The 13,235-nt window shown below is 47.2% G+C and overlaps 1 protein-coding gene across 2 annotated transcripts in view; it reads left to right on the forward strand.

The window, feature by feature from the left end:
• SLC4A4 (solute carrier family 4 member 4) overlaps positions 1-13,165 on the forward strand; it is a 198,896-nt gene extending 185,731 nt beyond the window's left edge. The window contains exons 22-26 of one of the 2 annotated variants that reach the window (XM_074147199.1): positions 1,276-1,449; positions 4,165-4,326; positions 8,415-8,511; positions 10,515-10,594; positions 12,303-13,165. In XM_074147199.1, the coding sequence (XP_074003300.1) occupies positions 1,276-1,449; positions 4,165-4,326; positions 8,415-8,511; positions 10,515-10,558 (477 nt within the window). In that variant the 3' untranslated portion in view covers positions 10,559-10,594; positions 12,303-13,165. The remainder of the gene's footprint in view (positions 1-1,275; positions 1,450-4,164; positions 4,327-8,414; positions 8,512-10,514; positions 10,595-12,302) is intronic. The other variant, XM_074147198.1, reaches the window with a different exon arrangement.
• Positions 13,166-13,235: the final 70 nt, after the last annotated feature.

Below are 13,235 nucleotides of genomic sequence, written 5' to 3' on the forward strand. Positions count from 1 at the left end.
CCACCCCAGCTGAGTGATGCCAAGGGCAAGCCGTGCTTGCAGACCTCCCTCCCAGGATAGTTTGGGGCGTCTGACACAGACTGAAGGAAAACAAGGGCAGATGATTGATGGTGGTGGGGCTGTTCTGCAGCAAGAACATTGCTGTTCTGCCCGGGAGGGGAAGCCAAGCCCCTTTCTTTGTCCTTGAGGAAATACTCCATAAAGAGCCTTTCTCACAGCGCGGCGTCTGTCATTGGCCCCAGGAGGCTGGAAGTGGTTTTGTTGCTTTCTGGCACCCTATTAATTGTGGCCTTTCTTTTTTAGCACTTGTTTGTGCTCTAAGGGGAAAAGGACTGCCTGTTCTGTGAGCACCATGAGAATTTCCTTGGGTGCTCTTCAAAACGGCGCTGGCTTTCACTCCCCGATGTGAGATCCATCTGGTCTCAGCAGCGGGCAGCGAGCCCGCGTTTGGGCAGGGGACAACGAGGGGGTTGTCTTGTTCCCCCTGGGGTTGGTTCTCCTGGAGGGGTTTTCTCCTGCTCCCCAGCCCAGGTGGTCAGGGGACTGGGCACCTTGTTTTCCCCTGAACAAGGATGTTTTTCACTCGATGAGAAATCCTGATTTTGGTTTAACTCCTAGTCCATGCGGTCCGGCACGGGGCAAGGGAGGCTGCCGGAGAAACTGCCCATCTTCCTCACTGTTTGTTTAGGTGATGTCTGCCCTCACCTCTCTTGACCTCTCCTCCCAAATTATTCGGAAAGAAAGTGGGTTTTTTAAACACTGGATGTCTTTCCTTAGCAGGAGCGGGGCAGGGGAGGGTAGCAGAAGAGACCCAGAGTTTGATGCTGACTGTAGTTTGGGCATTCAATTTGTGAAAGCCAAGCCACAGCATATCAGGCCCATTCTTTTGAAGCCAGAGGAGCAATTTCCACCAACACCTTTGTTCCTTGGGTTACACGCTGGTCACCAGAGCACATGGAGTCCTGCTCCTTAAGAGAAAGGCACCTCAAGGCCTTGCTTTGAGAGATGCTTCGCTCCTTTGTCTCTGTTCAGTTGTCAAATAAGTGTAGACCTAGGGCCTTCACTTGAGAGAACTGAGTTAAAGTGTTTGGCCTACCCTGTGTTAAGCACAAGTTGGTCGGGATAAAGGAGCTGTGCTGGGTTTTCTCCTGGGTTTCTTTTATGGACGGAAAGCAAGTTGATGCAAGGTCACACTTCATAGTGGAATAATGCTTTTGTATCTCTTTTTTGTATTTCCTGGATTTCATTTAAATGTCCTTTTCTTTTCCTTTCCAGTTCATGGATCGTCTGAAGCTGCTCTTGATGCCTCTAAAACACCAGCCCGACTTCATCTACCTGCGCCACGTCCCGCTGCGCAGGGTCCATCTCTTCACCTTCCTGCAGGTGGTGTGCCTGGCCCTCCTCTGGATCCTCAAGTCGACCGTGGCTGCTATCATCTTCCCTGTCATGGTAGGTGATGTTCTCCTTCATATCCCTCGTGCAGCCTGCGCCTTCCTCCCATGGCCATACCCACCCATGGCCGTACCCTCCCGCCAACGGGCAAACCCAACCTCTCCCTCTCAAATCCCTGGCTCGGGGCTCTGCCTCCGTTCATGGCACTGATCTAAGACTACATGGGGTCAGTGTTGTGGTTGCAGCCTTTACATAAATCCTCTGGAGGAAAACGAGCCCGGAAAGTTAATTTTTTTCCAGAAAGGTGTAGTTAGTTTTGACCGTTGCTGCCTCCAAGGTTAGATTTGCTGTGTTTTCTCCTTGAGCTGCAGGAACGAATGAGAGGTGCATGGTTTTCCTTTTTCAGTCCACACTAATTACTGGAGAGAAAATGTCTCCCTGGCTTTTAAATAGCACAAATCGACAAAACCAGGAACGAGGCTCACTGCTAAGAGGTGTGCCAAGTGGGGGGAAAGGGTTAGCTAAATCGAGAGTGAAAAAACAAGAATATCTTCTTCCTTGAGCGTGAATAAAAAGACAGTGATGTTGATTCATGTGTTTCATATCAGAGGATGGTGTGTAAGTTTGTAGGATGCACGTCCTCTTTCTAATAGCGCGGTATCTGAGTCATGTTAGAACTTATTTTGGATGTTGAGAGATCAAATGTTCATCACACAGAAGCACTTTCTTAAATACGCACTGTGCACAGTCTGATATAGTATTTCTGCATCAAGGAAGGGGAATAGTGAAAGAGCTTTCTGTGCATTTAGATTATTACTAGAGCTGTAGACACAGCTAGGAACTTACACCAAATAAAAACAAACAAGTGTTAAGGGGATTTTTTTATGTATATATAGGGCCAAATAGATCGAGCGTGGATCCAGCGGGACCATAGCTGCACAGAGATTCTCTCGAGTCTGGTCTCCGGCTTGGAGATGGGTCAGACCGCTGCAAAGTCAACACTTCATGAAACTCCCTTAAATCTGGGCCCAGGGTCACCCAGTTTCAGGCTTACGGACAAGTGAAGCGTTAGTTGTGGGTGCAGTTGGGAACTGCGGTGCCTATTTAAGGGAGAGAAGGAGGGAAAGGGGAAACCAGAACGAGGACAAGCGTTTGTTCTCTGCTGCTGGTGAAGTGGGAAAAGATGATGCAAGTAAAAAAAAAAAGCCTCCAAATGTTCTCGCTGGGACACATGCTCATACATAAAGGCGTTAAAAATCAGCAGTTCCCACTGACAGGCCGTTCCATTGCGCTTTCATGGCTGTGTTGTGCTGCTGTTGAGAGCTGAATCTGAGATGGGGACAGACCCTTTGCCCATAAAAGAGAGAATCTGAGTGAACCCTGAGTCTGCTGAAGTTCGTTATAATGGTGCAAACCCGGTGAAGGTACGGTCACAGCTTAGATGTAGCTGGATCTGGTGACAAAACCTCGATTATTTGCACTCATGAACAAAAAGACGATGAACTTCCAATTTGTGAAGCTCCGGCCGGTAGCGAAACCTCTGCTTATTTGAAGGAAAAGCACTTTTAATACAGAAGTAATTCCTAATGGGATAATCGTGGGCGTCTACATGGCATCTTCCCACCCCCTGAGTATTTTCTCACTTCTGTAATTGCACTTTCAGTTACGCAAGTCAACGCTTGAGATCCTTTCCTAGGAATTGTTTGTGCTGTCGATCATCGGTGCTCGGAACAAGCTCTTCATCTTAAAGGCAGCTTTCAATTGTTTGGAATGTTATATCTTTTAGTAGCCAAGTGGAGCTTTCAGTCTGTCACTGGACCCTTTGATAAAGCGTACGTGGGCTCTTGGTGGTGGTGTTAAACCCAGCCTTGGTGTAAACACCTATTTCAGACACGTCCCTTCTTTTTTCCCGGTGCCTCAGATTGCAGTATGTTGCACAGAAAAAGCTTTTCCTCCAGTTTCCTGCAGCCACAATCCTAGTAAACTTTCTTCTGCAATCTCTGATGGCACAGTTTGGCCCTTGTCTAATTCCTAAAGAGTTCTTAGATCTGGGGAAGCGGTGAGAAAAAAAGTGAAGACAGTTACTCAGGCTCCCCCTGTGAACCTGCCAATGTAGGCTAAATCCAAAAATAAATGAAAATACTCATTTTTTTGTCTCTGTTATTTGGCCTGATGCCTGTCAGTTGGATGTTAAAGGTGACCTTTGTCTCTACAGGATTGTTAAGTGATTACATACTTTTTTTCTGTACATTGCTCCTGTTTATTCTGGCATGAAGCAGTCACAGCTCAGACTTTCAAGTGGATAGAGAAACAGAATCACAGAATGGTATGGGGTTGGAAGGGACCTCTGGAGATCATCTAGTCCAACCCCCCTGCCAGAGCAGGTCCCCCCACAGCAGGTCCCACAGGAAGGTGTCCAGGTGGGTTTGGAATGTCTCCAGAGAAGGAGACTCCACCACCTCTCTGGGCAGCCTCTTCCAGGGCTCTGCCACCCTCACAGGAAAGAAGTTCCTCCTCATGTTCAGATGGAACTTCTTATGTACAAGTTTGTGCCCATCACCTCTTGTCCTGTCCCTGGGCACCACTGAAAAAAGACTGGCCCCATCCTCCTGATGCCCACCCTTTAAGTATGTATAGATGTTGATGCCCCAGATGTTCCCCTTCTCTCTGCATGTTCATTTACAACCACAATTAAAAGTGTGTGGGATTAAGAAGCAGCACCAAGAGAAATTGGGTATTGTTCCCAATTAATGTCCCTCTCTGCCTTTTCAGATCCTGGCGCTGGTAGCAGTCAGAAAAGCCATGGACTACCTCTTCTCCCAGCACGACTTAAGCTTTCTTGACGACGTCATTCCAGAAAAGGACAAGAAAAAGAAAGAGGACGAGAAGAAGAAGAAAAAGAAGAAGGGCAGTATGGACAGTGACAATGACGATGTAAGGAGCTTTTCTGCCCTTGTCAAATTACTCATTTCTAGCTCACTAACCCCGAGGGACGGTCCCTGCCCCTCTCCAGCTCTGGGGCTTCTAAACCCCTTTTGGGTTCATCCCTTTTGAAGCCACCCGGCTCAGTCTTTTGCTGCAGCAGCAAATGGGCCCCCAAGAAAACCTCTTTTCTACATCGCCTTCCCCTTTCCAGACGTCAGCAGCCTGTGGTAGGTGGTACTTGCGTTGCCGAGAGTGAGATCTCACCTCCCACAAGAGCACTAGGTACCTGCCGGGATGTCGTGCCCTTTGCTAGGGCGCCTGTCGTCACCCTGCCTTCTTCAGCTCTCCCTCCTCCACCTTTCTGCCCCATCATTGTCTTTTACGTTTTAGGAGGAGAACGCTTTTCGCCAGCAGCTCTGTTACTTCTGAATATGCTCTGGTTTTCTTTTCCGATATTCTTTTTAATTATTTAAAAGCACAAAAAGGTGTGACTGGTCATATTGCAGGAATGGCTGCTTTCTGCTGATAATACTCACGGCCTAAGTATTTTCAAAGCCTACATGCCCTTCCGTAGTGTCCTCTTTGGTCCTACCTCGGGTTGCAGCATGCCCTGAAATAGTGAAACGTGGCTGCTTATGCCATTCCTAAGGGCGGTGACCCGACTAGACCAGATCCACGTGCCTTAGACTGTTCTATTTTTTAACTGTCTATGTAATAAGAAGCAGCGCAGTCCTCATGCCTTTAAACGTTCTCCTGCCCAGGTCCAGCGTGAACTCGAATCCTCTAAATTTATGTTGAAGTGCTAAACGCCCTGGTTATGTAGGACTTTGTACAGCAGGTGTGAACAGCCTTTGGAGAGCTGCTTTGGGTCAGCATTGCCTTTTGACACGTGAAAAAGGAGCCAGGCTTTAATAGCTTCAGGCTCCAGGGAGAGCACTAAGCACAGTGTCACTTGTTCTGCTCAGGTAACTGCCCAGGGCTCATGAAAAAAGGGCTTTTCTGATGGTCTAGGCAGAGGAAGGAAGGTCACAGTGGGGTGCGTGGTTGTATGTTGGGAGGGTTTCTGCTTGGGTATTGTCTCCATCCTTTCTGCACAAAGCAGATCTACCACATCAGCCATCTTTGCGGGTTAGATGATACATCTGGTGTCTTCAGATGTTGGAGCGGGGCCAGAGGAGGCCACGGAGATGCTGGGAGGGCTGGAGCCCCTCTGCTGTGAGGACAGGCTGAGAGAGTTGGGGGGGTTCAGCCTGGAGAAGAGAAGGCTCCGGGGAGACCTTAGAGCCCCTTCCAGTCCCTCAAGGGGCTCCAGGAAAGCTGGGGAGGGACTCTGGATGAGGGAGGGGAGCCATAGGAGGAGGGGGAAGGGTTTGACACTGACAGAGGGGAGATGGAGCTGAGATGTGGGGAAGAACTTCTTTGGTGTGAGGGTGGTGAGAGCCTGGCCCAGGTTGCCCAGAGAAGCTGTGGCTGCCCCATCCCTGGAGGGGTTGAAGGCCAGGCTGGAGGGGGCTTGGAGCAACCTGGTCTGGTGGGAGATGTCCCTGCCCAGGGCAGGGGGCTGGAATTCGATGATCTTTAAGGTCCCTTCCCACCCAAACCATTCTGTGATTCAGGAGGAAAGGGGCAGCTCCAGGGGTTCCCCCAGACCACCCTGATGCCTGATCTTGCTCAAGGTTGGGAGGAGAGAAAAGGCGACCTCGGTCCTGGTGGAGGACAAGGTAGAACCTGAGTCCTTTATGGGAGAGCGATATAACACCTCTGCAGATCTGTGCTGGAGGCAGCAAAGTCACCCTATTCTGATAACAAAACACGCAAAGTCCTTTCTATAAAGAAAAAATGTTGTCTGAAGTAGAGGGTCACTGGAAGAGACAAAACTAGGCATTTCTTAGGTAGAGGAGCAGGAGGTAGCGCGGATCCACACCTTATTAAATCAAGCTGAATCCCAGCTGGGATAATGGGCTTTTATTTGAGGCAACAAGCTCCCCTTTCCCAAAATGAGAGAAAACACCCTGGTGTGTAGTGAATAGACAGCAGAGGTTTGACTCTATCCCCTCCTCTTGACCGATTTGAATCCAGCAGCGTCACATACTGAGCCGCAGCTCCCGTATCTCCGGTATGTTTTAAGCTATCTCCTCTCTTCTCAGGCTTTTCATGAATTTCAGGTACAGTAATCGATCTAACGGGTAAGAGAATTTATGCAAAATGTTGGTTCTTAACTCTCCTTGATCGGTTTCTTTTTTTTTCAGCGCTTGCTTTTATCAGCTTCCTGAATGTAAAGCACTTGGCATTATTTGGTTTGATTATTTTCACCTTTTCCCTTCCAGAAATATGCCCCCACCGAGTTAGTCCAGGGGGATTTGGTGGGCGATGTCCCCATCAGAGCTCAGCAAAGAGAATTCCTGGGCTTTGCTAATGCAAATGAGGTTAGAGGAAGGAGTATGGGAAAGCCCGGTATCAGTGGAGACCACTCTTGGTGCTCGTTAGGACTCACCTGAAGTTCTCATTGGGGTTTACTAGCAACCAGGGGCAGTGAAAAAGGAGCTGCAAAGAACGATTTTCAGTAATCTCACCTTTTTTTCTCTCCAGTGTCTCTAAAAAGTATGAATTAGTGCAGCCAGTTGCTGCATTGGCCTCATGAAAACTCAAGCACCTTGGTTTTCCCTCCCATTTTATGTCAAAAAAATGCATGACCCAAGAAAGGCCAGACAATTAAAAAAAATAGTATGTTTAATTTCAGAGTCAGAAGTGCTGCGCAATGGTCTCTTCTCCCTTTGGGGCATTTTTGCCAACTGCAGATACTTTCTCCATCTCTCTGTTAAATTGTAGATGGTGAAGTTTGAAGCAGACCCCGGGCATCAGTGTTGCCGTTCCACAGACCTCTTAAATTTCTTCATTAGCAGGGAAACGGTGATGAATTGAGATGTTACCCAAGCTCTGCTCACAGCAGGGCCCCAAAGGAGGGGGATTTTGGGATGGCTTTATCTCTGCCTCACTGCTTTTCTGCAAAATCATCTTTATTTGAGCTATGCTTCTCCCTGAGCCTCCTAAAAATACTCCTGAGGGAAACGTTTCGCTATTGGAGTATGAAATACTGCACTGGATGACAGTCATGTTAAAAAATAATTAAAATTATTATAATAATAATAATCCAGGGAGAGCGATTCTCTGGCCTCTGTAATGTTTTCCTGCCCTGACTTGAAGGTCTCCCTCCCTCCACCCCAGGGTCAGGCTCGGTGCTGTGTCTCCTTCTCTCCAGGAACAAAGATGTGTTAACGCTTCCCGCAAATATCACCCTGATTCCTTCACCCACTTGTGCAATATCAGCCTTTCCTGGGTTAGGAGAAGTTACTTCTATTTTTAAAAAGCAGAATAATTCCAAGTACCTTCTACCGAGCCTAAGCAGGTGGATTATGGAAGCCAGTGGGGTGTAAATCATGCTGGTACCCGAGCTCCGGGGAGCCTGGTTTGCTGCTTCTCCTGGCTGGGATTCTCCCAAGGGCCCTGGATTTGATCAACTATTTTATTGTAATGAGACTAGGTTTGACTCGACTTCAATAAAAGGGGGAGCTGAGACCACCCAGCTTAAGGAGCCTCTGCCGCGTGGTGTCTGGCCCTCCTCCTCGTAGAGCGATTGGGAAGGAAAAAGGGGTTTTTTACAGAAATCACAGCAGGATAAAACATTTCGATGAGGTTTCACAGAAGCCAGCGCCCTGCTTTTTCTGCCTAGGAACGCGTTTTCCATCTGTACTTCACACAGCCAACTCCCAGGAGAATTGGATGGTGTCTCATAAGCCCGGTGGGAAAGGAGCTGGCGAGGTGGGAAAAGGGGAATATAACGATTGCACAAGGTGGTCCCTCCAACCTGTTCCACTTCCCACGTGCGAGGGAAGAGGGAGAGGGGGTGCAGCGGGGAACCAGCAGAAACCAGCAGGCAACTAAGCTGGACTGTGCTTCTTTATTATTTTTTTCCTTCTTTTCTTTTCCTCATTCCTACAGAAACTGTACGCAGGATAATTTTAATTTGCGGGAGACGATAAGAGAGGGAGAGAGCGCAGTGAAAATATTCTAAGATCTTTTACACGTTTCTTTCACAGTCTGACTGCCCCTACTCAGAAAAAGTCCCAAGTATTAAAATCCCAATGGACATCATGGAGCAGGAACCTTTCCTAAGTGATAGCAAACCTGCCGACAGTGAGTAGAACTAACCTCTTGCATGCCTGCTTGACTCTGCCTTGCAGTATGGAAATCTATATATATTTACAGTGATTTTTTTTTTTTTTTAAATAAAACCCACCTTTCCTATTACTTGAGAAATACTTTGTCTTGTTCCTTTTTTATTTTTTTTTTCTCTTTTTTTTAATTTCCAGGCCTCTGATTTATAACAGATTTTGGTTTTGTGAGCTTTTTTTTTTTTTTTTTTTTTTCCCCTTTGCTTGTTACAAAATTGATGTTGTTCCTTCTGGTGCCTCCAGCTTAAGAGCGTGTTTTATCCAGCCACTAACAGGTCCCTTGGCCGCTCGCTCTCTCCTCCTCTCTTTCCTCACCTTCCCCGGTTTGTGTTCACTCTGCTGATGGTTTGATTTATGGGTTGGTTTGGGTTTTTTTAACCCCTCTGAGCCTGGTGTTCTGGATTTGCAGCATGTCTAAACTGCCTCGCTGTCCCCTTACCGTTTGTTTCTTTAGGTGCCAAGCAGTTGCAAAAATCAGCGCTTAAAAGAGTAATTAAGCGCGTCATTGACCCTCATTAAACTGCCAAGGCAGTGATCAATTGACCATTAACGTATTTCCCTTCTTAGGTGATTTGCTTTTGTGCTATTCTCTTCCTTTTTCATTTCCTGCCTTCGTATCCATCATTATGATTATTGCGATCTTCGTTTTTCAGTCATTTTCACTTTCCGTACGATAGCCTTCTAAGTGAGGAGTCGGGAATAACGACTGACCTCAGCTTTTTTTGGCCTTTGCGCTGACTTTTTAAAATGCTACGAGCGATGGGTGCCGTCTGGAGATAAACGGGCCGTTTTGTCGTGAGGCAGGAGGGGAGAAATACCAATAAATTAGTAATAAATTAGCACTGCTGCAAGGCTGGGGATTTCTAGGCGTAGGACCTAAAATCACAGATCTTTAGATCCTTAAGGTAGTATTTTAAGAGCCGGTACCCAAGTCCCTTGCCTTTCGGTGGCATTTGGGGTCACCATCCTTGCCTTTTGGTGGCTAAGGGTCACCATCCCTTAGGTGACTCTAAGCATCACTGTGCAGGTTTTAGGTGCAGGAACACTCAGAGATTGGCGTTATAACACAGAGGCAAAGAGACATTGCCCTGACTATTTAGATGGTTTCCGTGTTTTGCTGATAAGGAAAAGAAATCAGCCTGGGACAGCCAGCCAGATCCTCCTCGTTTTCCTGTAAAACGGCCCTGATGTGCTAAAAACACACTGCACCCTGATGTTACACAGGATTTTGTGCTCAGGTGCCCTGTTTCACTGTTTTTGGCATCTTTAAGGCTGAAATAATTCAGAAAAAGTTACTTCTGCTGCAAACCTGTTTGTAGGAATGCCCTTGGAGACAGCAGAGGGGAAATCACCCATGAGCCGAGCAGTAGCTGGTTTGCTTATTTGTAAATTTTTATAATCCAGTAATGGATTTGCTGTTTTTTAATTAGAAGCAGAGAAAAAATAAAATAAAATAAAATAAAATAAAATAAGGCCCTTGGACTAGAAAAAGTAGCTGGAATCCAGCAACACTGTGGTATTGTCCTTGGATATAACCATGGTCTGCGATTCAAAGTATTAATAGGATATTAATATTTAAAGTATTAATAGGATTATTATTAGCAGAGAGTGCACTCCCCCACGCTGGGTCAGGAGAGGAAAAGCCATTGCAGGCACCAAGCCACCTATTTCCTCGCCAGGAGGTTGGGCAGAGGGTAACCAGAGAGGTGTAGATGGAAGGTAAGTGTCAAGGGCTGAAGCAGGGGAAAGTCCTGGGAAATGAGTCTTTTGGTCGTGTTGGCAGCTCCAGGGCTTTTATCTTGGAGGGGAGAGAGAGAGAGAGAGAGAGAAATTCAGTATTTTTATTTACAAACTGTGAAATCCACCTGGTAGGAAGTCAGCGGTGAAAAAGCATTGCCAAATAGATGAGGGTATAGTGGAGAAACTGAGGCAGCCACCAACGAGACTTTCTTCCCTCCCCGACAGGAGAAAAATCACCAACATTCCTTGAACGCCATACGTCGTGCTGATACAATTCCTTTCCTTCGGTCACACACCATGCCAAGGTAAGCACCCAAAAAAAGGCACTTTATAACGATTCCTCAGAAGCTTCTTAGCTGCCCCTCAGTATATCCAAAATCGGCGAGGCAAAGTTTTTGTCTCCCGTAGGAAAATCATAGAATGGTTTGGGTTGGGAGGGACCTTTGAGATCATGGAGTCCAACCATCAACCCAACACTGAGACAAACCATCACTAACCCATGTCCCTCAGCACCACGTCTGCCCGGCTTTTAAATCCCTCCAGGGATGGGGACTCCGCCGCTGCCCTGGGCAGCCTGGTCCAACACTCAATAACCCTTTCAGTGTAGAAATTTTTTCCTAATATCCCTCCCAAGTTGATTGCCAACACGGCCCTACAGGGCTTGGGATGAGGAGTGGAGAGCTCAGGCTCCACCAGCCTTGCTTAGACCCCAGCTGAAGAACCGATAGCTGCCTTGGGCTCTAAACCAGAAGAAAGGTGCAGAACAACGGGGAGGAGTCTAGAAGACATGCCTACAGGGGGAAAATTAAATTAATTGGAACTCTTTAGCCTTAAAAAAATAAAAGAGAGACAGACAGCGAGAGGAAATTGCTGTTATGCTTTCCTTCAGTCATGTAACAGGATGTTGTGAAGAGGAAATAATCCAATTTCCCATGTCTGGGGTGGAAAATAGAGTAAATAATAACCTTAAATTGCAGCAATGAAGAGTTAAGTAACAATTTCTCAGAGCTCAGCCATGGCTCGGCCCCTTGGGGCCACCTTGGACCTTCCAGCGCCAGGAGCTGGATCTAGACCCAGGCAGCAATAGTCCTTGAAATGTCAAAGAAATATCTACACTTCCCGGTGTTAGCGAGTGCGTGAAATTAATCTCAATGCCTATAACCAGATTATTTCAGAGGCAGTTTGTGGGTGTTGCCACAGCTGGGCGGGAAGCACAAGTGCTGGATACTTGGAGCTCCTCAGTCAATGAAATCAGTGGTTTTACCTCCTGACATGAGCAGTGTTTGGACCCACTCATTAAAATTATCTTCTGTGATGTTCAGCCCTTATCTTAAGCCACCACCGGTCAAGGTTGTTTACTTGCTGTCTATAGGCTGCTGGTTCCAGAAAGCTGTGTTGTATGAGCTAATAATGCAAGGAACCGGTACTGGGAGTCGGGCATTTATTCCATTTCTACATGTGACAGTCTGTTGGGTGTCCCAGTAAGTCCCAGCACCTGCAGTTCTCCCAGCTCACTCCACTTGTCCTTCCGTTTTGCTTGTAAAGTGCTGGTTTTCTCTTGCAGGTTGTAGATGATGAGGTGGTGTTGGTCTCTTCTCCCAAGGAACAGGTGATAGGACAAGAGGAAACAGCCCCGAGTTGCACCAGGGGAGGTTTAGGATGGATACTGGGAACATCTTTTACGCTGAAAGGGTTGTCAGGCATTGGACCAGGCTGCCCAGGGCAGTGGTGGAGTCCCCATCCCTGGAGGGATTTAAAAGCCGGGAAGACGTGGTGCTGAGGGACATGGGTTAGTGATGGGTTTGTCAGTGTTGGGTTGATGGTTGGACTCCATGATCTGAAAGGTCCCTTCCAACCCAGGCAATTCTGTGATTCTCTGATGGTATTTCCCCAGGATTTGGTCACCGGGAGGCTGTGCCAGCAGGAGCCCTGGGCTCGGCAGACCACGTTGAGAAGGGCTGAGGAACCTGGAGATAGTCCCCACACTTACCTGGTCTTTCTTTCTCTTCGCAGCCCTCCACGAACTCCAGTAAAAGTTGTGCCTCAAATTAGAATAGAACTTGAGCCTGAAGACAATGGTTATTTCTGGAGGAGCAAGGGAACAGAAACTACTTTGTAATTTGTGTCTGTCTGTTAAAAATCTTTTACGGAATTTATTTTGTCACTAGCCAAATACCGAGCTGCTCTCCGCTCCCCGCCTGCGTAGCTGAGAGACAGCCTTGTCCCCCCAGCAGATCTCCTCTCCTCCCTCCTCGTCCCGTTGTCCCACGCTGACCGAGACCCCTTTGGCCTTCTCCGTGGCTCCGACACGCACGCGTTCCCCCCCCCCGGCTCCGCGGAGGGCAGAAGCGGTGAAGGATTTCCCGTCGTTCCCGTGGGAGATGGCGGGGGTGGTGGGGGGGGTTGGAAACCAGCCTCGCTCATAGTTGCAAACTAGTGGTTTTTTTGATTGTCTCTTCGTCGTCTGGCAGAACAAAAAAAAAAAAAAACCCACAACCCCCCACCTCCAGGCTAATCCGATGTCTTGCTTTTACACTGCTCGAAGATGCTGGAAAGTGCTGCTGATACTAACTCTGGCTCTCATCAGCCTGTGCTCGTAGTTAACGCGGGAAGGAAAAGTATTGGGGAAAAAAAAAAAAAAAGGTACTTCACTCCCAGCACAGAGAAACCATTGCCATCGTTGTAGCGTGTGTTTTGAAACGTCCCTTTCCTATGCAATTTTTTTTTTTTTTTTTTTAAAAAAGAAACACTTTAATGGACTTAATCCGTCAGGTACATTGAAGAGTGTTATTTTCCTAGATTATTTTGTTTAAATTATGGGGGCCTAACCTACGACTTTTTTTTGTCAATTTTTTTAACCTTTTTTTAATTACTGTAAAGAAAAAAAATGAATTTTTTCCTGCAGCAGGAAACATATAGTTATGAGTAGTTCTACCTCTTATTTCT

This window comes from Numenius arquata, chromosome 5, assembly GCF_964106895.1.
Source record: "Numenius arquata chromosome 5, bNumArq3.hap1.1, whole genome shotgun sequence".
Lineage (NCBI taxonomy): Eukaryota > Metazoa > Chordata > Aves > Charadriiformes > Scolopacidae > Numenius > Numenius arquata.